Raw genomic sequence first — 26,545 nt, 5'->3', positions numbered from 1 at the left:
AAAAGCGCAAGTAGTTATCCTAGAATATCGAATAAAAAATATTATATTCTTAAAAACTGTTAAAAAAGGCTGATGAAATGTAATGTTCACACTTTTAAAACAATAAAAAATAACATATGCAATTGCTTTAAGGTATATTAGAATTAATTTCTTAAAAAAAAAAAAAACTTGCAAATACACTACACCCTGAAACTTAACCAAAAACATCCTCCAATATTCAGAAGCTTTCCTTAAAGTCTTCCCTTCCAACCATTCCTCATTACACACGTCGGACGTTTATGAATTTATAAACAATCGGATGTTTCGGACAATGTTTTCCAAAATTTTGATTACGACATGTTTTTAATTTTATCCTAGCAACCCCATGGCGTCGAACGCAGGCGCGAAAAAGCGCGCGCAAAATCGATACGGTGCGTTTGAAATTCAAGCAGTCCGCGCCGCGCCGGGCTACCGCGAGCTCGCCTCGCGGCCATGTGGGCGCGCGCTTTTCTCTCCGTGCTGACCGCCATCGTCGCTATAAACCTTGGAAATGCCGAGAAAAGCAAATTCTGTAAGTCATTTCACATATACACCCACGCATTCATAACTATTTACTCATATTTCCACCGTAAAAGCTGCTAGTAGTACCGGCATCTGAGAGCGCCCTCTCGCGGCTTACGCTCAAGAAAACGACGAAGAATTCGCGGCTATTACGCTTAATGGGACTCCATTTTGCGACAGTCTTGGATTATAATTGATTAGTTATTGCTATTAGGGAATGGTTTTGCTATACGTAGGTTTGTACCTAAATAAATGTAATCTATAAATATGATACAGTAATTGTATAGACATTTTAGCTATTAGGGATATTACACACTGCTTATACGTGATGTAGAGCCATATTTAACTGGCCCTTGACCTCAAATAGATATGAAATAGTTTTCACGTTATATTTAGGTCAAACTACAATAACAATTACACACGTAACGTACAATTTAACAAACATGCTATTGAACATAATATTTAATTTAGTTTTTTAATTTTGCATTTTATACAATCAAGATTATGGAGATAGCGTTAAATAATTTTACCGCCACTTTTTAAACTCTATAGTACAAAGATAAAAATATGCCTAAAAATACAAAATATGCCTTTAACCTATGAAGCTTGTTGCTCTCTCGCGCATAAACGACAGCACACATTTGTAGAAAATTTAACAACATTAAGAAAATTAACAATCTCAAGAAACCTACTTAATATAATTTTCCTCGCAAAGCGAGCACTTAAATAAAATATAAAGTTAAAGTCGTAGCAGCGCCTTAATAAATAGGTCATTTAGGATTTCCGTAGAACTTGTAGCGGCTCTACGCCTCTACGTCTTCGTAGCCAGTGTGTCAAGAGTAGTGGAGATGACGTGGAGTAATTGAATTCTGTGCGGTTTTTATTTTTCATTATACGCTTTATTTTTTACTATTTTCTGGTCCACAAAGTTGGGAGTTATGTATAGTATTGAACTAATAACTACACAGGTTTTATAAGGGAATAATAATGGAAGCTAGATAAGTTTAGAATGCATATCGGGAAAAGTAATATTGAATAATATTCAAAAAATTATTTCATGCTAAATAGCTTAACTGATTTTGATGAAATTGCATTGATTTGCGATTGGGAGTTACGAGTTATATTGTATTAAATATACCTTATAATGTCTCTTTAATTTTAAGAAACTGAGCTAGGTAGCTAGGTAGATCTCTTAAGAATATTTGATATGAATAACTTTATAACCATAGTTGGCTTTACGCTATCTCCTTAGGTATTGGATTGAAATCCCGACAATAAATATATTTGGCGCGTTTGTTAGTAACTTGAACGCATTTAAAAGATAATTATATTACTGTATGGTAAATTGATTATTTCAACTACTAATTAAAAAATAAACATTAAAACAGAATTAATTTGTTTAAAAGTTTTCGATACTTCCTAAACTAATGTTTAAATAGGTCGACCTCATGAAAGGTTTAACTCAAAATTGGTAGGTTGCCTTTTAAGTATGTATAATATGTATGTCCACTATCAATCAATTTGCTTCTTCAACTTCATGTTAAAGTTTAGAAACAATATTGTCCTTATTATTGCACACCCATCAATTACTAAATATTGTTATTATTGAAATTTTTGGATCAAAGTTTGTTCGTCAATCACATCAGTACGACAAAATAGGATTTTACTAGTTGCAATTACATGAAAAATGCCGCGGGCTCTAGCTAGTTAAATATACGTAATTGACGATTTAATGAGAATTTCATCAAGGGAAAATTTACGATTTATACTCTACTAGCTGCTCCACGCAGTTTCACCCCCGTGGCTCCACTCCTGTTGGTTTTAGCGTGATGATTATAGCCTGCCTGCCTTCCTCGATAAATGAGCTATCTAACACCGAAATTTTTTTCAAATCGGACCAGTAGTTCCCAAGATTAGCGCGTTCAAACAAACAAACAAACAACTTTCAGCTTTATAATATTAGTATAGATTAAATACAGGCAAAGTCAGGAAGAGAAGCTAGTGCTATCTAGTGCTATACTGAAAGTAATAAAGTCTACAGTAAAAACTCGCATCTTTATAGAGTATGTGACATAATTCGTTTGAAATTAGATCACAGCCTAGTTCAGCGTGAATGGAAATCGATTTTACGTTACATGTTATAGCTATAGCTTAGTAACCTGTCTTCGTTTGCTATGATATTAAATTATTAAGTAAATATAATATTTAATTAGATGAATAAAACAAATAAATGTTTTGATCATCATCACTTTATTGAAAACATATAATATAATAGGAGATATATACCTAAAGGATAACCTTATATTATTCTTATTATTATAATAATAATGAAAAAAAAAATATAAGGAGTACATTTAATTAAGTATTCATAAATACATTCAACAAGTAATTAAACAAATTATGTCATATACATAAGTAAGTACTCTTTAAAATATTTGAACATCAAAAATGTTTATTCATTCTTTAATTTAGATAATAATCTACAACAACTCTTTTTAGCATAAATTTATTTTACTCAACTGTTACTAAAGTATTTATTTAATTTCTGCCACCCTTCAGACAGTTTGTTAGTGATCTTATCGACAGGGCCGGGCCCGCCGCAATGCCGCGGAGGCCCCGCTAGGAGCAACGTCTCTCCAGGATTTAGTTTTATTAGTTTATCTGTATGTACATGTCCACCTGATGACAGACTGGAACCTGTAATTATAGATGGAATTAATATAAGAATAAATGTACGGAATTAAATTTTGCAAAAAGATGTACATAAGTAGGTTAATTGTATAATATCTCTACTTAATACTAAAGTTATAAAAAAATAGGAATTTTATTTTGTATCTATGACAACTTCGTAGAAAATAAGAAGGTTTATTTTTTTAGTTGTTATTTAACTCGAACTAGTTTCCATTAATTTCAATTAAAATTCACATCAAATTAAATAACTATGTTTTTGTAGCCGCCTCCGCCTCCTTGGTACAGTGGTTGACGCGTGAGCGTAGCACCGAGGGGTCCTGGGTTCGATTCCCGGTGGAGACGAACAAAAAAAAATGTCTCGGTCTGGTAGGACACAGAAGGCTGATCATCTACTTGTCGCTAAAGAAAATCGATCAGTGAAACAGATGTATAATGTATCTGCCCCTTACCCCACTAGGGGACATGGGACTTCACTTACTATGTTTTTGTAGCGTTTCAAATTCTAAAAAATATAATTTAACATAAAAACAGGAAAAATGTTAGACTTTAAAATTAATTGGCATTTAGACGGCCACTCTTGCTTTAACATTCACAGCACTCAGACTGTGGTATACCTTTTAGGTTATTTTCCCTGATAAATGTTTTAGATTCACGATAACAGGAAGATAAAGTAGAACCGGAAAAACCTTTTAACCATGAAGTTCAAAAGGGGTATTTATATTGAAACATAAAGGACTAACGAAACAATGCCTTTGATGAATTAAATTTTTATTCGTTTACATTTGGACGTTTAACTATTTGTAAAGCCAATTTGTTGAACAAAGTTTAAACATGTGTTAATTAAGGTTTATGTACGTATACAGGGTGTCCCACTGTTGGTATACTAAGCTCAAAGGAGGTTATAGTTTTGCATACGCTGAGTACGTAAAAAATACTTATAAAATTCCAGATGCATTTTTTTTTCAAATACGGTATACGCATAGAGTTTTAAGAATTCATCTTAAAACTCTATCAGCCGTACAAATAAAAACTTGCTTATTCAAACCTTATGCAATGCATAGATATGATAAGAATAAATAAAGAATAAGGATGTCATAATTTCTTACAAATAAATTTGGAATAACGTCGATGTATCTATGCTCACGCTATGCAATAGGCGCGAAGCGGCAACGTCGCAATTCATTCACAAAATTATGAAAAACATTGAAATTGTCTACGGTTAAGCCTTGGTGCTGTCATTTTGCTGACGTTTGACTTCGTCGAATTTGTTGTGAAGTTTCATCATACGATGTTCTGTTTATTTATTTTTTAAATATTTATTGGAAATAATTTAAATATACCATTAAATATGCAAGCAAATGATAGATAACGCGATCCGCTATACGAAGATAAACCCACCTTGAGATAGAAAGTTGCCAAATAACTGGTACTCAAAACATACAACTCCAGGCTTAGAAGATTTATATTTTCAACGAAAGTGTATATATTATTGTGATAAGTTTAGAAATAAGTTTTATGTATGTATGGTTTGGCGCATGTTGTAAATAAATAAATCATTATAAATATCAAAAGGGTTTTTCATAATTTCGTATATTTTGACATTTCATACAAAATTTTTGCATTTCAATAGGTACGTAATGAAATTATTAATTTGCTCAACTTTTTCTACTTCTCGTATTACTCTCATTGATATTATCTCAAATTTAGATTGAAAATTGCTTCTAAAACTTGTAAAACACAGCACAATGTACTAAAAGATATGTTATAATTCGGTTATGTCAGACTTATACTAGGGTGGTAGCCGTAATAAGGACGGAATAGCATTAGTATGAATACTTATTACGAAGTTATACTAGGTTACATTTATTTCGTGTTTATTTGTATGATTTTTCCTTGTTCTTAGTTTATTCTTTGCATAAAATGTTATAACTCGTTTATTTGTACGGCTGTATGCGTATACCCATAACAAGCAACCCGCCAAACTTTGCCACCCGCACGTGAGCTATCGCTTAAGATTATGTTTTCATAGACAAAATGCTCACATTACAGAAGCGGTATATGCCGGCTGCGCGAAGTTAGAGAATAAGACATGAATTTTCAGGAAAAATTTAGCAAAAATATTTGACGTAATTTTGTTGTTTAAGTATTTTTTTCGTGATCAGTGTATGCAAACCTAAAAGTCCCTTTGCGCTTAGTATACCAATAGTGGGACACCCTGTATAAAATTCTCGTGTCACAATGTTAGTCTGCATACTCCTCCGAAACGGGTGGACCGATTCTCATGAAATTTTCTGTGCATATCGGGTAAGTCTGAGAATCGGCCAACATCTATTTTTCATATGTAGGGTAGACTGGGTACGGTTGAAACAATTTCACTTATAACGACCATAACTTTGCTCTTTATAACCCGAGCGATGAAAAATATATGTTAAATAAAAGAGCATGTATCTGTCTACTAATAGGCGCTATGATTTTAGTTCCATGTGTATTATTTTTAATAGTAGATCAAATTAAAAAAATAAATCCGATTTGTTTCAACCGTCCCCATACCAGGGGCGGTTGAAACAGTGATTGGGGTCAGTTGAAAAATATGCGAATAATACAAAATATAGCATTAAAATATGTTTTATTGATTGTTTATTTTAAATCTAACAATAATTAAGTAACTCTTTTACAAAAAGGTCTGCTATCTAAATATGGTGACATACAATCAAGACAGAAGTACCTACTCCTCATCTTCTGATGATATCTCCTCTTGTATTTTTTCTTTTTTGCTTCTTCGGTGTTACTTTTACATTTTCCTCCATCAAATTTCTTCCTTTTTCCTCTATCCAATCGCATCTTCACTTGCTTAGCTCTAGTTCGTTTCAATATTAATTCTTGCTCTTTTCTTATCTCTTCCTTATCTGGTGTGTCAGTGTAAATAGTAGACTTCCTGAGTTTTCGCCCTCTATTATTATACCTCCTATTGTTATATCCTCTATTATATCCCATTTTTTTAATTTCTTGCTCGCCAGAGTCATCTCGCATTCGAATTTACCTTAGAAGCGCATAATTGTGCTTCTCTGCCGCTTTTCGCAATGATCTCCGGTTTTCACCTCCTCATATGCGTCTTTGTACTTTGATAAGTCTATTTATCTTCCCGAAATCTCTCTAACACGTACTATCGGCATCTAAAAATACAAAAAATAATTAAAACAATGTTTCAACCGTACCCAAAAAAAATGTTTCAACCGTCCCCAACTCCTACTTTAGGTAAAATACAGTTATAGTAATTGTAACAACAATGATACACAAAAACTAGTCACAATGTCATATTCCACAAGATTCACTTCAAACAAAAACGCACACTTAATATTGTCACTTAAATAGAAACGCCAATAATTGGAAAAATCTCCAAGCAAAAATACTTACTTTTGGTCATAAAAACACAATAGGGTCTTATAAAATCAGCTGAAGCGCGCGGAGATCGACGCAATATTGTGGTTTGTGTTTAAAACAGTTGTGCGCTTCATTTTCCCCTTGGACCCCTAACCCCCCCACCAACGGTTTGCGAGATATTCGTGTTGTTTCAACCGTCCTTTGTTTCAATCGTACCCAGTCTACCCTACCACGGGCGAATCCGGGGCGGGCCGCTAGTGTACGTGTATATCTGTCAACTGTAGTTTTACGGTTTTTAACTATTGAAATTGATATTCAAAAGCATTATTTAGTTGTATTTACATAAATGGACGTCAAACGTCAATTCAACAACGGCATGTCACGTTAGGATGTATAATATACATCGTAAAGATCTATACTTGTAGAATATGGAGTTATACAGTGCAAAATGTATACAGAACCTCCAGAAATTGCAGCAACAGTCATTTCAGCAGCAACACCTGGTATTTTCGAGAGAAGGACATCTGCTGCTTTTCTACCAAGATTTGAAATGACCAAAAGTGATCCAGATCCTCCCCATCTTAATATTGCGAGGGCATCATCGAATCGTTTTATCTAGAGCAATATTTTAATTGTAATGTAGGCTTAATAAATTATCCTAAAATATAATATTGATATTACGAAGAAATTGTGTGCTTCAAAATAAGTATATTTTGCTTACTTTTTTCTGTATCTTAATTGATTATAGTTTAGTTTATTTCAATAGAATATTAAATACAAAAAATAATTTATTTTACTTGCTGTAAATTAAATTATAAAATCTTACTTCAACATGAGGTCCAAACGCAGGCGATTTCCTCATAGCAGTTGCAACCCTCACCACACCAACATGACTGAGATCATTAGCGAATTCAGATTTAGCATTAGCATATCTATAATTAGGTGCCAAAGGCAGCCACGGTTCACCACTTGTGAACCCTGCTGTATTAGAATCGTCCCAAGGAAATGGTGCTAATGATGGGTGGGGTTGAGTTGGCCAGCATTGGTCAACTGTGGCCCATTCTAGGATAGTGTCAGCTGCTCCCAGCTCATCTCCTTGGTGGATAATGGTCGATCCGGGCAGGATGAGGGCAATTAAGTTTATCGCGTCCACTAATTCACTGCCGTAGCGTGTTGTGATGCGACTCTCTTGTCTGGCGCTGGTCTGTTGACGTTTATAATAATTTTTTATGGTAAGAAATATTTTTTCAGTACATTAATGAAAATGTATCGATTAAGGCGATATTATAAATAACTTAGTATTTTCACAAAAAAGAATAGGTATTAGTAAAATACACACAACAGCACAAACAAATTCAATATCATGGACCAATAAAATCCACTATTACCAGCACATGGCTTCATAAATTGAAGAGTATATGAAACCAGAATCTTAACTTACACTCGGTGTACCAATTTACGTAGCAGACCCATATTTCGGGCTTAGGTTAGATTAAAACTGACAAAGACAACTCACTAGCCACGTGGGGGTCATATCTTGTGGACAGAACAACAGACTAGCGTGTAAAGCGAGGGCCAAATCTGGTGTGCTCCTCTGTGATCCAGTTAGGGCTTTACTTATAACACCATTTGTGTCCCCGAAGTAGTTTGCTGAAATAACGTCGAGTGCAGTCTCCACTAATATTATCCTGGAATAAACAACGGTTATAGTCGTATGGATACGAACGGATTTGATAATTATTCAGTATGAAATCATTGACCGTGAACCGTGCATTTAAAATGAGTGATTGGCATGTTATCATGGAATTATCGGTTATTTACTCGACCTCAGCTGACCTTGCTTGTTTTAATTGTATTTTGTTGTAGGATTATGTATCTGGTTACGATAACGGTACTCCTTTATGATGCGGAGTAAGAAAATTTATGACTAGGAAATATTTGGGTGCTTTAGAGTAGATTTTGCCGGGCGCTTTTGGAAAACATTTTCACCTTCCGTCAATTTTACCCTCAGTTGAATTCTATTCGTAATTATATTATGTATCTTACGGGGATAAGAGTACCCTCAGTACAGTCGTAAGCTTAGCAGCTTTCGACCTAAATCTTTTGTGTATTTCTCTCCTTGTTGTAATTTGAAGTTATGGCTGTAGGGTATTCTTATTTTGCTACTTTTTATCTTTTCCTTAGAAATTAACTTGTCTTCTCTAAATGTTATATTTCTAATATTATGATGAAGTAGTAAAAGTAATATACCAACATTATTTGTTATTTTATTCACTTAAGAGAATTGTTCTCAGTCAGAACCATAGAAATCTAAATAACAAGACACATAGAAGTGCTATAATGTCATAATTCGTATGAAAACCGCTGTCGCCAAAATCAACACATTCAAACCGAAAGCTAAACAGTACACACAAGTAAACTATGCCTTTTATTGGACAGCTTGATTTTAGTGAAAACTAACTTATCTATTAAATTAAGCTTTTGAATATGTATCCTAACGCACGAATTTACGGTTTATTTTAGAATAACATCCCTAAGTATATGAGACTTTTTGCTCCAATACGAACAAACGTGATAATAAGAATGGTCGACTGTGTCATTCATAGTTATTTCGATTACTATGGTGACACTCGTAATACTTGTAAATATTCTATAATTTTAAGGAAAAACGGCATTATTTCTAAAAAAAAATATTTTCCGATGAAATATTATTCCTTTATAAGTATAATTACAACTTGTGGAAGAATTTCCGCAATGGGAATTGCTGAAACACACCATGTATACACTCATACGTCTCCAGAGCAACTGAACAGTGACGAATGCACTGGTGATGTGCAAATCACCTGAGTGGCGACAAGGTCACGCACGCTTACGACTTCTAGTGTCTTGTTATTTAGATTTCTATGGTCAGAACACACGATGTGACGTCTTAAATACCTGTGTATAACTTACGGGTTTTCCATATTGGCAGCTCTGGCACAACTCGCTGCGGAAGTCGACATTTTCTTTACAATCTGAATTCCACATTCATAATCCAAATAATAATCTGGAGTTAAAATGAAACCTGACACTCCTTTCTGGAGCCAGGAACATTGAGCACCTTTCAAGGCTTCAATAAGACTTTCAGAGCACAGATTTAGAATGGTCTCATTATTTTTTGATGCCCAGAATCCGTGTCTTTCTTCATTCCATATCCAGGCGTCTATACCATCTTCTAACTGAAATAAGTTATAATAATTACGGAACCGATGATAATTATTTATGAATTTTGATGATTTGAAAGCGCTTCCTAAGCATTTCGTAACGAAGTCTAGTTGAATACAAAATTTAAAGGGCAATTTAAAGCTAAGCAATATTAGCAACATGGTTTTATTTGTTCTTAACAGTAATTTTACACCGTGTACCTCATTTAAAATGTTATGTAATTACCACGAGAGGTATATCTTGAGGTCCATCTCGCCACACAACCCAATCTTCATACCCTGGCCTTTTACCAGCACTATGGTTAAACCATTCTGACGCGGAACTAATTCTCTGAACATCCAAACTCATCAAGACTTTGAGATCTGTAAAATTATAATTAATTCTTAGTAAACAATTGTTTAGTAGATAATTTAATTTAACGAGCAAATTTTGAAAACAATGTATTTGCCCTGGTGTTAATAAATTATATTTAATTTGGAGTTTATTATGCGTCGGTCGTACCTTATCAACTTTAAGTTAAGTAATGCAGTAAATTAATAATAGCCTTTATAACTCTATGACTCTAGGTATAAGGGAAGAACTTTAGAATAATTGTTTTTGAAGGAAGTGGTTTTGAAAGAAAAATTTAAGTTTTTAAATGCCTAGCCTTGAAAATATTAAGTTTAATTATTTGAGATATATTTTTTATCAATGGTTCCTTACTTACCCAACTTCTTAGCTTTTTCAATCAGCTTATTAAAAATATCCATGTTACCATAACGTTGGTCAATGGTTGTAAAGTCAAGCGTGCCCGGGCGCGTACAGTCGGGGCTCTTAGCTTGTATAGGAGATAGGATAACTGCATCTGCGCCTAGTGCTTTTACGTAGCTAAGTTGTTTTGTAACACCTATAAATATAACAAAACTACCATTATTAATAATTACCTATTTCAATATATCGCTAGGTACTTATCCATACTAATATTATAAATGCTAAAGTAACTCTGTCTGTCTGTCTGTTACTCAATCACGCCTAATCTACTGAACCAATTTGCATGAAATTTGGTATGGAGATATTTTGATACCCGAGAAAGGACATAGGCTACCTTTTATTGCGAAATATGTACCACGGGCGAAGCCGGGGCGGACCACTAGTATTCTATAACGCTTTATACCTACCACTATTAGAGAACGATAAGCGTTTAGTCGCAAATATGCTTTATAAATGGTTTTTGAAATGTCTAATAATATATACAGCATGACCACGTATTAAATAATAATAGAACCTACAAACGATTTAGTATAAATAACTTGAACATAGCATTGTATGTAATTATATGATGTTTTCGTGAATAACCAACGACTACAAAGCGAACGAAATAAATAGCTCGAATTCTAATTTTGAGCGTACTAAAAATACTAGAGCTCTATTTTTGGTAGACACCTAATATGTACAATTAATTATTATTTATTAGATTCCATTTTATTGTATCTATTTCTAAAGCCCCAATAAAATACACACATATAAATATTGTAAACAGCCAAATTAATGCTCAAACTCAAACATTTATTTATTCAATTAGACTGGTTTTGGAAGCACTTTCGAATCGTCATTACATATTTTCAACATTTACCACGGAAGCAGTAGCTATGGAGAAGAACCGGCAAGTTACTCCATAGTTAGCTCTTTTAAAACATTGCCAATATTACAATTTAATTTTACAAAAGTTACATAATATGTAACTTATATCTTCTGTAACAAGCTCTTCTGTAACACCAAATTTTTTAACATACCCATTAAATCACCCAAACCATCACCATCCAAATCTTTAAAAGAATCCACTATTATCCGATAGTAAACCGCATTGTTCCACGCGGCCGACACACACTTTGCCACTACAATGAACACGATCGCTCTTAACCACATTTTGCGATATTAATGCTGTAATTGCTTCCATAGGTAGATTTGTAGTAGTGATGTACTATTTGTAACAGATTTTACTGTTTTATGTTACAGAAAAAAGGTATAATATTCTGTCTAATCGTATTATTAAAATCCACCATTTAAGCTATTATTAATGTCGTGGACTTTTTTTGTTTCTTCTAACTTCTGAAGTAGAATAAAGAGGAAATATCCAACTTTTAATGTATTTTTAACTCCTTAACAATGATCTTTTTCAAACCATTTCTACCATATATATTTTTATTCCGGGTCAAGCCGGGCAAAGTGAAGACGATGGCGAAGGCGAAGGCGAAGCGGGAAGTGATGAATAAAGATTGAATTTTTTTTCACACGTTAGTGTCATAGGTTATTTTTATTTTATCTCAAGTCAATCTAAGCAAAGTCGGGTTGAGTTACTAGTTATAAATAATGTAACAATGGAGTAAGAATTCGCTCCAAGTTGTCTGATAATAAATTCACTTCGCCTGTAAGACATTATCTGCAATGCAGCATAATTGCAGTTCAACTGATTTAGATTGTTTATTCACAAGTTTCACTGTCTTCGGTGTACGCTATTTTAAGTATCTGTTTTATTTAATTTAACTGCTATTGTAAGCAAACATCTTTGTTTAACGTAGTAAATGAGAAAGGAATGTTCGTCGATAGATTTAACAACTAAATGTTGATGAATATTCATTTATAATAATACATAAGACCTTGGATAAGTTCATAATTATGGCATCAGGTACTCTAATAATATACAAAAGACGTTACTATGTATAAGCTGTTCTTAAAATCCATAATACCAAAGCAAAATTGTGCACTATAAAAAAATTTACGTACAAAATAATTTCATTTCCAAAAACCGATGGTTCTACAGATGTAATAGGCAAAATATGATTATAGACTTTTCAAAGATGTAAGTGCCGTAAAATATAATCTTCACATCAGTTATTTGAGTCACGTATTGCAGTAGAGGCACATCACTAGCAGCTCAGCGGATACGCGTGTGACGGCAATTTCATGAAAATTGGCTTATCATTGTCATAATGCTGGTTATTTGAGATATAGATTATTAGACATTTAAATACACTGACTTACTGACTTACTGTTCGCCAACAAATTGACAAAGATAAATTTGGTTTAAAATTTTAAGTTTAACGAGAATATCATATCGGTTTTTGGAATTACTTAGTTTTAACTAATACAAATAGTATATAGGTAATTGAACATAATATCTAATATTCAGTATTATTTTCTATTTTATTGTAAAAAAAATTAATACGAGGAATCCCCTCAAAATTATAGGATGTATATAGATAGGGCTTTTGTTAAATAAAAATCCTTTTAGAAAAATATAAATAACTTTTAATGTCTTATATTAACATTCCTAAAATCAAACATTAAACCGAAGCTGCGCGTAATACTAAGGCTTCTCCGGCTTGAAGAGATACTTCACCGAAAGGAATACTGTCTCTGAAAAAAATAAATAATGTTAATTAATCTATAATTGATGGACATTATAAAGAGTTAGTTTGTTTGTTTGGATGAACGCGTTAATCTCGGAAACTACTGCTCGAATTAAATGAGATAAAATAATAATATTAGAATTATTGCACATCACTTTGACCAATAGAAACGAAGCATCAATGAACAATGTAGCAAATTACGCGGGAAAAATCGAGCCATAGACAATAATAAATCAGAAACAGAATTTGCCATACAACACAGTTAATTTTATTACATAGCAATTAAGAACGACATAGAGAAACTAAAACAATACACGTTTTCTTTATGACTGAAGCATATGATCCTGTTTAATAGCTTCTAGTTTAGAAATATGGTTGGATTATGGAATAAGTTCTCTTATTAAATTCATGAATTATTTGTTGAAAATATTTTATTTACACCTTCAGGGGATTTTTGGGCATAAATTAGGCTTAATTACGTTAATGTGTAAAGCGTAGCCTGTAGATATGATACCATACGGTTAATTTTCTTTGAAATGAAGCTATTAACTCATTACACAGTCCAGCAATAAATACGAAATAGACAGAAGCCAACCGAAAGTTTCATTAAAAAGAAATAAAAAAAAAAAAATCAGTTTTGTCGGAAAAGTTTAATAATTCTGAGCGCGGAGCAGCTAGTTACGTAAAACTTTGAACGGTTTGAATTTAATTATTTTTTTCCGCGGTTATATTTAAAAATTTAAGCGTCAGATGACTATTTTTCCTTTTTACATAGAGAAGAACTCTCAAAGTCTAGTTATATCATTAACGGTTGTTAACTCAGCAATTAGGTATGGAAATAAGCGTCTAAATATAAATTATATCTTGTGCTTCTTAATTACATAAGAAATAATAAACAGTTTAGAGGAAATTAGTAAGTTTTCCAAAGAAGTCACTACATATTCTATATACTTGAAAGCAAATTTCAATTATTTACAGGATGTTAAGATATTATTTATAGTTATTTCAAAGGAAATGTTCAAAGCATTTGCTAATGGATTGAGCTATTGAATAATCTTATTATTTATCTTGTAAAAGTTACGATACGGCTTACTACGCTATATCTACTGATTTCCTAACTATAACATGAAAAATCTTACCCATTAACTCGATTCGAATGAACACTAGATACATGGACAGTCAAGGGTTCCCTTAGATATGGAACATTAGACACATCCACGGTTTCCATGCTAGCACCCACGTTGAATACCAGGGCATATGTGTCGTGGGTGACCAGATATCTGATGAGGATCAGGGTGTTCTCAGTCAGGGCCTGGATGAAGTAGTTCCCGTGGGATAGCGCTGGTTCGCGACGTAGTGCTGTCAGGGCTTGGTATACCTGTGAATGTAGGAAAAGAAGAATTTATTGATTTACATAGTATAGGAATTAGGAAGGTATGAAATCATTTGATATTTGGACAAGCTTTTATATTAAAAATTTATAAACAATCGACGTCTACTAGACTATTTTAAGTAAAATTATCATAATAGTATATAAATTTATAAGGAACAGAAAAGAAAAAGGATATTAATTAAAACTGAAATGTATTAATTTCTTAAATGATATATCACCTTGTAATGGCTCCTCGATGCAGTCTTTTGAGCTTGCAAGTTAATTTCTTGGTAATCAGCCGCAACTGGCAGCCAAGTTCTGGGTCCAGTTGTGAAGCCAGCATTTGCTGTGCTATCCCAATGATACGGTGTCCTCGCTGGATCTCTAGAAAATTCTAAGTAATTGTCCTCATTGCCCTGGTTGATAGCTTGAACGTCTACTGTATCATTCCAGCTGACGAATCCATCTCTCATACCGATCTCCTCTCCTTGATACGTGATAGCGACTCCAGGAAGCATCATGTTTAAAGCGTTGAGACCATCGACCATGTCAGTTCTGAATCTGGAAGGCATTCTCTTCTGGTCGTGGTTGCCGAACTAGAATATTTGATTGAAATTACAAGTAAATATTTCGGTGGTCATGTATTTTGTGAAATGTTATTGGCTTAAAATTATACGTATAAAAGTGAAGTCCCGTGTCCCCGTAGTGGGGTAAGGGGCAGATGCATTATTCATACATCTGTTTCACTGATCGATTTTCTTTAGGGACAAGTAGGTGATCAGCCTTCTGTGTCCTGCCAGACCGAGACATTTTTTTTTCTTCGTCTCCACCGGGAATCGAACCCAGGACCCCTCGGTTCTACGCTCAAGCCCCAACCACTGTACCAAGGAGGCGGTCAAAATTATACGTATAACAGATACTAATTATGGTCCAGTAAATGAGAAATTAGGCGGGCCACTTTTCGGCGAAAACATAAATGGGTGTATTAAAACTAAATATGAACGCCGCAGCAACAAAGTGTAATCATGTCAGCTTCAAATGAAAGCAGAAATGGCGCGTATATTTCAGTATTTTCATGAAAGATATGAATATGGTACTTACGACCCAATTAGCAACTTCTCCCTGAGGCATATAAGTGAGCCAGCGTTTGATTACATAAACGAAGTCTCGAGCGTTAGATTGACTAGAGAGGCTTGTGATGAAATCGAAATTAAAAGGGAAATGCGCTCCGAGCCTGCCCTGCTCGTCGCCGTAGTACAACATCGTCATGGTTATGTTTGCGTACGCCTCCGCTAATAATATTCTGTAATTGTTAATGTTAATGTTGGCTTTGATAACAGTATGATTGCTTTTTAATGGAAATTTAGCAGTAGGTATCATATAAGTATATTGCCTGCACTTATTAATCCGCTTCTATTGATAAGTATTGCATAAACTGGATATAAAGATAATAAAAATGAATACGATAAACAAAAATACTGTCCTCACTTGGTATCTGCGTTGTTATCTTGTTTCCACTTGTCAGCAAATTCCCTCCATTCGTACACAACATCATACAGTTCTATGAGATCTCTTACATACTCTTGTGTCGTGTAACCTGGTTGGTTTGGATTCAAGAACATATTTCCACTCAATGGTTCATCAGGGTACACACCACCGTAGTCGTCAGGATTAGCTTCAAACAGATGTGGAATGGCGTCCAGTCTAAATCCGTCTACACCTTTCTCAAACCAAAACTGCATGATGTTGAGCATTTCTTGCCTCACTGCTCGCTCTCTGAAGTTGAAATCTATTTGTTCTTTGGCAAACTGGTGCAAATAGTACTGCTGTCTGACTTCATCCCATTGCCATACACTACCACCGAATTGACTGATCTAAATTAAGAGAAGTGTTTTTAATTGTAATAAGTTCAAGAAGAAAGACAAAATAAAATGTCAATTATGCATCCTTGTTCCATATTATTCAAGTTGAAAATTGTTTTTTTAGATAACGTAGTATTAAAGTAAGTTGATGAGCCATTATACATTCAGTTTAAATGGCGTCACTATTTTATATGCATTTTATATCAAATGTGGAACGTTTTATGGTAACGCTAATACCTATATTGTACATAGTTATATTACCCAATTAGAAGGAACAGTTCGTGTTCCGTTGACTATGACGGGGTCTGCCCAAACGAAATAGTTTTCGTATCCAGGCTCTCTCCTTTGGGATTTGATAAAATATTCTGACTCATTGCTGGCGTGGTTTGGAACGTAGTCTAATAATACTCTGATACCTGTTAAAAAGAGTCAGATTAGCAGCTTTAAAAAAAGAGCATTATCTTCTATAGAAACAATAGATAATTATGTCTTACAAATATAAATATACATAAATATTATTATGATCAGGGCACAAGAAAGAAAATAAATTTTTATACAGATTAAAGATATACCATAGATAGATATTCCATATTTTATATATTATTCCTTTAGTTTGTATGAGGTGTTAGTTTTCCAAGTGAAATTCATTTATTTTACATTTTTAGGGTTCCGTAGCCAAAATGGCAAAAACGGAACCCTTATAGTTTCGTCATGTCCGTCTGTCCGTCTGTCCGTCTGTCCGTCTGTCACAGCCGATTTACTCGGAAACTATAAGTACTACAGTGATGAAATTTGATGGGAATATGTGTTGTATGAACCGCTACAAAAATATGACACTAAATAGTAAAAAAAAGAATTGGGGGTGGGGCCCCCCATACATGTAACTGAGGGATGAAATTTTTTTTTTCGATGTACATACCCGTGTGGGGTATCAATGGAAAGGTCTTTTAAAATGATATAAAGTTTTCTAAAAAACATTTTTCTTAAAGTGAACGGTTTTTGAGATATCAGCTCTCAAAGTCGTAAAAAGTATGTCCCCCCCCCTCTATTTTTATAACTACGGGGTATAAAATTCTAAAAAAAATAGAGGTGATGCATGCTAATTAACTCTTTCAACGATTTTTGGTTTGATCAAAGTATCTCTTATAGTTTTTGAGATAGGTTGATTTAACTGTAATTTATTATATTTGCTGCTACGGAACCCTTTGTGCGCGAGCCCGACTCGCACTTGGCCGGTTTTTATTCTAGTATTGCGGACAGGTGACGTCAGATTTGTCCTTTTTTTACCTAATTTATGTGCTTTTTCAACCAATTCCTCGAAATCAGCCATAGTTCCGTATTCATCTTGGATATTGTAGAAGTCACTGATATCGTAACCAAAGTCGACCATAGGGGAGACGAAGATGGGTGACATCCATATAGCACCAACGCCAGCGTCGACGAAATGATCTAGCTCGCTTATAATACCTTTAAAAAAGAAAAATTATTTAAGCTTGTGAATAATGAATCTTCTGCAATTATGAGTTAACATCATCAGAATTCAGTAGAAACATGAAATATTATTTTATAGATTTCTAGATTTTGTTTTACTGTATTCAAGTTCTGTTTTCTACCAGTTTATTTTTTAAAGGAGTTTTCTTTTCTCGTCAACTTCTTCTAGCCCTGTGATGATGAAGCTTAAATTATAAAAACTCCATCGAGTTGATGAAGATTTTGATGTAGAATAATTAACCATAACCTTGTTATTAAACGATTTAAATTACCTTTCAAGTCACCAATTCCATCGCCATCGCTGTCTTTAAAGGACCTCGGGTAGATCTGGTAAATTATCGTATGCTCCCACCAATCTAATTCCTTCAATTCTGGAGGACTTGGTCCCCTATTCGCCAAAAATCCCCATGTCAAACTCCCTGCTACCACTCCCAAAACAATTAAACAACCAAAAACAATGCCTAATACTTTCAATGCCCCCATTTTGACTGTTTCTGTGTGATGATAACCTATCAATTTATATATTGAGCCATAAAGAATAATCATTTATTGTCCTGTATAAATACGATAATTGGAATCATCTAGTCAAATGCACTTAAAGTTGTAGATTATTAAATGATAACAGAGTAGAAGGGGTCTAACATTCCGATGGTATCGAGTAATAATAGCATACAATATGAAAGAAATTCATCGCAGATCTCGTTGCTCTAACTCATAGGCTTGCAGGTATGTTAGAAGTGAAAGAGCGTTATCATCATTTTCAAAACTAGGATTTGCATACCTGGATGATATCATAGAAATAGGATAGGGATGGATATAGAGTATATTTAATTCTATATATAAAGTAATCTAAAATTAAATGAAGGAAGTGTTGTAAAAATTGCGCAAAAATATTTTTATAACATACAGTAATAAATGTAGGGTATAAAATTGAATATGGCGTGCGATAGCGGGCTGGGCATGGTGCCCAGAATGCTGGCAACGTCGCTGCGGTGTTGCCACATTTCTAAATTAACACTATCAGAAAAATCTAGAGGGACCTATATAACGAAATATACCCTCACATTTTTGCGCATTTTTGTATTGAAATTATTGTTATCTTAACACTGTATAAAGTTTGAACAATACAATTTTGTATTGAAATTGTTATCTTAAAATTGTGTAAAGTAAACGAAGATTTGCTAACTTTCTTGCCAGTAGTTCACTATAGAAACTGTTTTTCGTACCGATGGTAAATCATAGAACGGTGTTATGATGATTCAAAATAGCTTCTAGAAAAAGTCTGTACACAGTTGGCCTTAGGGACTGTTCCTTTTCTGACTCTTGACTTTTTCAAAATCTTTCCTTAAGTCCTTTCATACTGTTAGAAGATCGATCTCTTTCGGTGTTCATAGAAAGTATTCATCTATCTCTTTATCACGCCAAAGATCGTCTTACCTGTTAAGAATTAATTGTATGAATTTTTAAACTTAAATGCTATTATTATGTACACTGGTCATTTAACATGTAATCAGTGCTACTTTCTCTCAACCTAACTTCAAATCTCTAGTGTACACGCAGGACGATACAGTTCCAAAGCCAGACAACTCCCTGTGGCATCCTTAGTACTCAATTAGTTTATTAACTAGATATTACACTATTTTGCTATCAAAAACATAAGGATATAATGCTACATCTGTTTTAATAGGGTTTGATATTTCTATAGGCCATTTCATCAAATTATTTCAAATTCTTTCCTGAAATATTCTTTCAAATATAATAAACAGACAGAGTCACTATTGTATTTATAAATCTATTAGATACGAATAAAATGTTAAATTAGTCGATGACTGAAAATATTTTTAATGTCTCCATGGATCGTCACTCTAATCTTTCCTACATTAATTGTATTAAAACTGACTAGTGCATACGTTGCAGTTTTCGATACTCTACGGATAACGCAATTTCCCTAATGTATCCCGCTCCGTCGATACAAAGATAGCCAACATCTAATGTTATTAGTTGCTATCAAAGGGATCTCAAAGAAGATAATATACATTTCATTATCTATGGCTTTTAAATAACTTATTTGTGTTAGTTTGTTGTAATCTGTATGTTTACGTGGAAGCTATCTTTATATTTTATTGAAAGGAGTTATCTTAGATTTTTTTTGGTATATTTTCGTAAATAAATTGTTATTTTTTTACGTGACAACGTCTTATAAGACGTAATTCGATGGAGCCGGCTGCACGCACGAAAAAACATGACTCATGCGGCGTTACCTCGGTCTGAGGCGTTCCGTTAGGTTTGAAGTGCAAGCGAGAGCGCGGAACGAGCGACTAAGAAGCACAATCGGACGTTGTCACGTTCAACTATCGTCAGTAGACCGACTTTACAGACAACCAATTTGTTTTAGTTATTCGTAGGAAATACAAGCTCTACTATTTTTGAGGTATGTTAGTCATGTAGAAATAGTTCATTATTTATGAAAAACTATACTCCTGCATTTTTATCAAAGCAAAATCACATAAGTCTATTTTGTATGATGCCTTTGGTGTATATAAAAAAATGTAGGTAATAATGGAACGGAGAGATTTCATTAAGAAAAAAATTGGTTGTCTGTAAAGTCAGTTTACTGACGATAGTTGAACGTGACAACGTCTTAAGGCCGATTGTACTTCTTTGTCGCTCGTTCCGCGCTCTCGCTCGCACTTCAAGCCTTACGGAACGCCTCAGAGCGGGGTAACGCCGCATGAGTTATGTTTTTTCGTGCATGCAGCCGGCTCTATAGAATTATAAGACGTTGTCACGTCAAAAAATGTTTTGCAAAAAAAACAGTGTAAAAATTGAACATATTTATTTATAAAAAATCTTAAATTAACTATTTACAGGTATATACAACTTGATTATAATACAATTTACGATACTGGTTCCGAAATAAGAACAATCGCCTCTCCTGCAGATAGAGTTATAGTTTCTTCATTTATAGTGTCTCTGAAATAAAAAAGCAACAGTTTAGAAATTGTTATTGTTTTATTATTGTACCATTGTTAAAATAGTTTTCTTATCTTTATCTAATCTTATCTTTTCTATTATTAAAATTGATATAAAGGATTATTGCCTATTTGGCTATTTATTTAGAATCTGTATCCGCATAAAATTAAAAAAATAATCATTAAGCCTAGATACTTGAATATTAGAACTGTCTTTTCATTTTTGCAAATTTTTTGAAAAATACAGATTTTTTATATTTTAAGCTATTGCATAGCTTCTATCGCGGGCCTTGAGCGTGGGGACCGAATCCAGAAATTCCGTAACGAAAAACCTCACGCTCCCCACTCCGACGGGCACGGAGGTGTGGCTTGAAGGCACAGCATGCAATAGCTTTACCGCGGCAGTATCCGAGTGCCATACGTCTTTTTTTTACTTTAAAGCAATAAAAAGAACATTTTCTCACCCCTCCCTCCTAGCCGAATGAACACTAGCAACATAAACACTTGCGGGTAGTTTGAACTCCACCACTCTTCCCAAGTCCACAGTATCAGAAGTATCTCCTACATTAAAGAGTAGCACAATAGTAGAATATGTCCTGAGATACCGGGTGAGGTATAATGTATTGTCTGATAGAGCTCGGATTGAGTAGTCCCCGTGGGATAAGGATTTTTCCTTTTTTCGTAAGGTGGTTAGGGCTTGGTAGACCTGCAAAACAATTAATTGTGTAATATTGTTTAGATTCATAATCTAAACAAATTAAGCAACTAGACTCAAACACAAGTGTCCGTAAAAAGATCGTCACAAATGTTTCTGGTTATATCAAACATTCATTGAAATTAACATGTGGTAGTTACTGCCACGAAATAAGATATTCAAAATCTATTGTATAATTACAAAACTCTGCCTGATACACGGGTAGGCAGAGTTTAACTTCGGACAGTTTTCAGCATAATATTTTTAGTTGTTTATTATAAGTCAATGTAATAGAACCTCATATAAATTTAGGTACTACTAATTATGTACATAAGTGAAATCTTAATAGATATAAATGATTATTTAATATAACCTCCAAAACTTTCCACAGAATCTTTTCCCTACCTTATAATGACTCCTCTCTTGTTCCTTCTGCAATGCCAAATTAATTTCCTTATAATCATCAGCCACTGGTAACCAGGTCCTATCCCCGGAACTGAACCCGGCGTTCGTGGAATTGTTCCAGTGGAACGGTGTTCTGGCCGGGTCTCTGGAATACAAGTGGTATGTGTTCTCGTCCCCGCGGTTGCAGGCTTCTATGTCTACTGTGTCCTCCCAGCTTACGTAGCCATCTCTCATTCCTGGATGGAAAAATAAAATATGTAATTAAATAAATAAGAAGGTTTTCACTTTAACTCAAAATATTATACTGTAAGTATAGTCAATAGTGTATACTAATTTATTTACTTTCACCTTTCAAATATTACAGATACAGACACAAATACTCCTAGGTATATAATATATTATATCTAATCAACAAAAAATATCGCTATTCAAAAACAATCAGCGACTTTGGTATCTAATTATTAAGCGTTTCCTAAACCTAAAAATTATTTTGCTATGAGAAAGCTACCTCTTTACCGCGAATCACATTATGGAATGTCAAGAAAGTCAAGATGTAAAAATGTACGTAACATAATATGTAATATCTTCTTCAATTCTTCTTCTATCAGTCTTGAATTTGATATTTTTGGTTTTATGGCATTCAAATGCTTTATAAATATATAAATTTATAGAGAATAGAAAAAAAAAAAAAATATAATTATAAATTTGTATAAAACAGTTTACTCAACAATCTACTGACTATCGAACTATTTAAGAACTGAGACATTTTTTAATTGAATAAGAGCACACGTGTCCGAAGTGAAACTTCTTTGGCAGGATTCAAAGATACCAAAATCTTCGCCTTACTCCATGACGTGACCTTGAAATTTTACTTTCAACGCGCAATAATAATCTTAACTCCAAAAAGTGATAATTACAATAGATAAACAAATAGAAAATTACCAATCTCTTCTCCTTGGTAAGTGACAGCGACTCCCGGTAAGATCATGTTGAGTGAGTTCAGTCCGTCCACCATGTTCTCGCGGAAACGCGTCGGCATTCTGTTGTTGTCGTGGTTTCCGAACTGAAAATATGTTTTTGGGTTTTTATTTGTGACAGATTTTATGTTTAGGGTATTTTTTGGAAAATCAGGTTGTTTCTCTTTCTCTGATGTTACAAGATAATCATTGCAACGGTGGAAAATATGGGACGTTCAGTACAGAAGATATTATAAAGAAACATAATGAGACAGTAGATAATGTATTTTCAATAAATTGTGGACGAAATGGCACACTTAGTTAAGTCAATATTGTAAAAATCGTAACCAAATTCGAACATAATATTATAGGTATATTTAATCCTTTATAGAAAGAAGACAAACACACAACTTCCTTGTTCATAAATAAATAATAAACTCCTTACCACCCAGTTAGCTATTCCTCCATGAGGCATATACGTCAGCCATCTCAATATAATATACACAAAGTCTCTCGCGTTGGATTTGGCTGAGAGATCAGTAATGAAGTCGAAGTTAAAGGGGAAATGTGCGCCGATGTCGCCATTTTCATTGCCGTAGTATAGCATCGTCATTGAGATGTTCGCGTAACCTTCAGAGAATAGGACCCTGGAAGGATAAATTAATTGTTATAAGTAGGATGGTTAAATAAAGAAGTCGGTTAAATACGGTTTCAATATCGGTTACTAATCAAATAATACAAATAAATAAATAAACATATCATGTAGGATCAATAGTGGAACTGGAAGCCACAGTAAAACTAATCGAGCTTTATACAATCAAAACAAGTTTTACAAATATAAGTAAATAAAAAAAAGGATATTCTGTTCAAAGTGGAATCTACAGTAAAACAATTTTTAAACTCATTAAATAAATAGTTTATGCTGACTACTTTCCTTCTAGTCTTCTTTACAAAGCGAATTAAAATTGGAAAAAGGACTGCTCAAGGACTAAATTTATAGATAAATATTAAATTTCCATTACACATTACATTAATATGAATTCTGAAAATCGCAATAATTTGAAAAACATTGAAATTTTGCACTTACCGTGTATCCCCACCATTCTCCTCCAAGTACTGATCCGCGAACTGTCTCCACTCGTACACAACATCATACAATTCAATCAGATCCTTCGTATATAGCGGAATGGTGTACCCAAGTTGATGCGGTTCAAATTCTGCTAAACCACGCGGATCATCAGGGTATCTTCCATCATGATCAGCTGGATCTGCTTCTATGAGATATGGAAGGGCATCAACTCTGAAGCCATCTGTTCCTCTATCAAGCCAATACTTCATAATATTGAACATTTCTTCTCTGACCGCTTGGTTGCGGAAGTTAAAGTCTGCCTGCTGTATAGCAAATTGGTGTAAGTAGTACTGTTGGCGCTTTGTGCTCCATTCCCAAGCGGAACCGCCGAATTGACTCACCTGTTTGTGAGTGTTATAAGTGATTAAATATAATTTTGACCTGTGTAATTATGTCAATAAAGATTTTTTTTACATGTCTTCAAAAAGCATACGAACGACGTTGCATGAAACAGCCATTAAAACGAACACTTTATTTCATCGTAATAGTGTTCAAAGTCTTTTGTATAGGATTTCAGAAAACTCTGCCTGATAGAAGCGTAGGCAGAGTTTTGCTTTAGACAACTATTAGACGTGACTGTAAATAGTTTTTTATTATATGTCAAATGTACAACTTAAATAAGGAGAATTTCTAAATATTCGGTTTAATTCTACCATTAAGCTATAGTAGTTTGAGATGACGAAGTTATGGAGTTAAATATTTCTTTCATATTTCAGACAATTACGAATGATTATTAATATAGTAATGAACGAAACAAAGGACTTTGTCCTCGGGTGAACTTTTTCATACCAACTCCATTCAGAGATATTCTTTACGTTACTGGCAAGTATACTCAACTTTTTATCCTTAAAAGGTTTTATTAAAAGTATTATTATTATAACGTACCCAGTTAGATGGTGGTAACGTATTATTAGGATTGTTAGGATCCTCCAATCCATCAGCCCAGATGAAGAAATCCTCATACCCTGGCTCTCGGGCTTCAGATTTGATAAAATATTCGGATTCATTACTGGCGTGGTTCGGGACGAAGTCTAAAAGCACTTTGATACCTGGAAATAATTTTTGAATATTGTTTTAAGAACCTGTGCATTGTATGTAGATGTATTTTCGTTAATCCACGAGTAGATTGGAAAAGGGCACAGGAAGGATAGCACGTATCGTTTGTTTTTTAACAAATAGCTTGTTTTTTTAGTATCTATATATCGATCGCTAATACCGTGTTACGTTACGTTACGATGTAATAACAGATAAACAATAATCGAGTAACAATAGCCGAATTATTAGCTCGTGCACACAATATGTGTTTGATACGAAACCATTTATCTTCTTTTATCTCAGTTTATTCGATTAGCAGTACAACTACAATCACTCGAAATCAATTCGATCGCGATATCCTTCGTAATTCGTGATTTATTATACCGTTTTCTATCAAGTTTTGTATTAAATCGTGATTGTTATCAGTTGTTTAGCAGTTTACGTTTGTTTAGCGAAATTATTAAATGATAAACGGCCTTCCGTTAATCTAAATATTATATCTTTGATAAAGCTTTGGTACTTTTGCGAATACCTGAGTTGTAAGAAAATTAATTATAACTGTGACACTGTGAAATTGGAGAAATGAATCACTGTTAATTGTTGATTTGAAGGTCATTACTAGGGACTTAAGAAGAAGTAACCATTTTAATAAATCATTTTCGAATTTGAAGTAACATGTTGTTAGAAAATATTATTATTTGACATAAAATACCCACGTCCCTGGGATCATATAAAACAAATGTGTTTAAGATTTTACTGATTAACTGTACCGATGGCGATGATAGTTATCTATGGCATCTCTATGGCATATGGCCTATGCGATGGATATTTTTGATTGGTTGACGTTGAAGAACCAAGAAGCATACCTCTAAGCATATGAGCTAATTTTAGTTTGATGTAGTCGTTTTAAACGCTTAAAAAAACGATCTAATAAGTCTTAATTCTTACCCAATTCATGTGATCTAGTCAGCAATTCCATAAAGTCCTCCATAGTTCCATACTCATGGTGTATTCTATAGAAGTTACTGATGTCGTAACCGAAATCAACCATAGGTGACTCGAATATTGGCGACATCCATATTGCATCCACGCCGGCATCCACAAAGTGTTCTAACTCACTGATAATACCTGAAGTGTGAGATATGGTTTTTGGTTTATGGTTAGAGATTAATTAGGCAATATTTTTTATAGGTATAACTAGCCTCAGGAGGTGGCATTAATTTAAAGAATTAGATTGCTAGTATGATTAAAAAGATTAGCTAAAGACGCACTGGGTTCGTGGAATTGAAAAAACTGTATAAGAAGTTAGATATTCTTTCAAAGTTTAAGTTCTGAAGTAGATTTGAAGTAGATGACTTATAAGTACAATGTCTCTGGGTATTTGATTTTTCGCTAATATAATATCAACCGAAAAGTAGTAGTTA

At 33.8% G+C, this 26,545-nt stretch overlaps 3 protein-coding genes across 6 annotated transcripts in view; 1 reads left to right on the top strand and 2 right to left on the bottom strand.

Moving 5' to 3' along the window:
* The first annotated feature begins 405 nt into the window (after positions 1–405).
* loaf (low-density lipoprotein receptor domain containing lost and found) overlaps positions 406–26,545 on the top strand; it is a 60,542-nt gene continuing 34,402 nt past the window's right edge. For all 4 annotated transcript variants that reach the window (XM_090116868.1, XM_090116861.1, XM_090116884.1 and 1 more), the window contains exon 1: positions 406–550. In XM_090116868.1, coding sequence (XP_089972994.1) covers positions 472–550 — 79 coding nt within the window. In that variant the 5' untranslated portion in view covers positions 406–471. The remainder of the gene's footprint in view (positions 551–26,545) is intronic.
* LOC149910786 (maltase 1-like) lies at positions 2,971–11,721 on the bottom strand. Its single transcript, XM_090116851.1, has 8 exons — positions 11,589–11,721; positions 10,523–10,702; positions 10,042–10,178; positions 9,565–9,830; positions 8,129–8,300; positions 7,439–7,816; positions 7,074–7,227; positions 2,971–3,237 (listed from the first exon to the last, which is right to left on the bottom strand). Exons 1-8 carry the CDS (start codon positions 11,719–11,721, stop codon positions 3,056–3,058), a joined length of 1,602 nt encoding a protein of 533 aa, XP_089972977.1. The 3' UTR covers positions 2,971–3,055.
* LOC149910785 (maltase 1-like) lies at positions 13,116–18,413 on the bottom strand. The gene is made up of 8 exons (XM_090108610.1): positions 18,203–18,413; positions 17,727–17,906; positions 16,701–16,855; positions 16,066–16,451; positions 15,679–15,880; positions 14,817–15,173; positions 14,345–14,583; positions 13,116–13,212 (listed from the first exon to the last, which is right to left on the bottom strand). Exons 1-8 carry the CDS (start codon positions 18,411–18,413, stop codon positions 13,140–13,142), a joined length of 1,803 nt encoding a protein of 600 aa, XP_089964736.1. The 3' UTR covers positions 13,116–13,139.

The sequence above is a fragment of the Colias eurytheme genome, chromosome 2 (assembly GCF_061535395.1).
Source record: "Colias eurytheme isolate Ceu_HAF_F1 chromosome 2, ilColEury1 Martin Lab GWU primary, whole genome shotgun sequence".
NCBI classification, from domain to species: Eukaryota; Metazoa; Arthropoda; class Insecta; order Lepidoptera; family Pieridae; genus Colias; species Colias eurytheme.
This window is presented reverse-complemented; position numbering and strand designations above follow the sequence as displayed.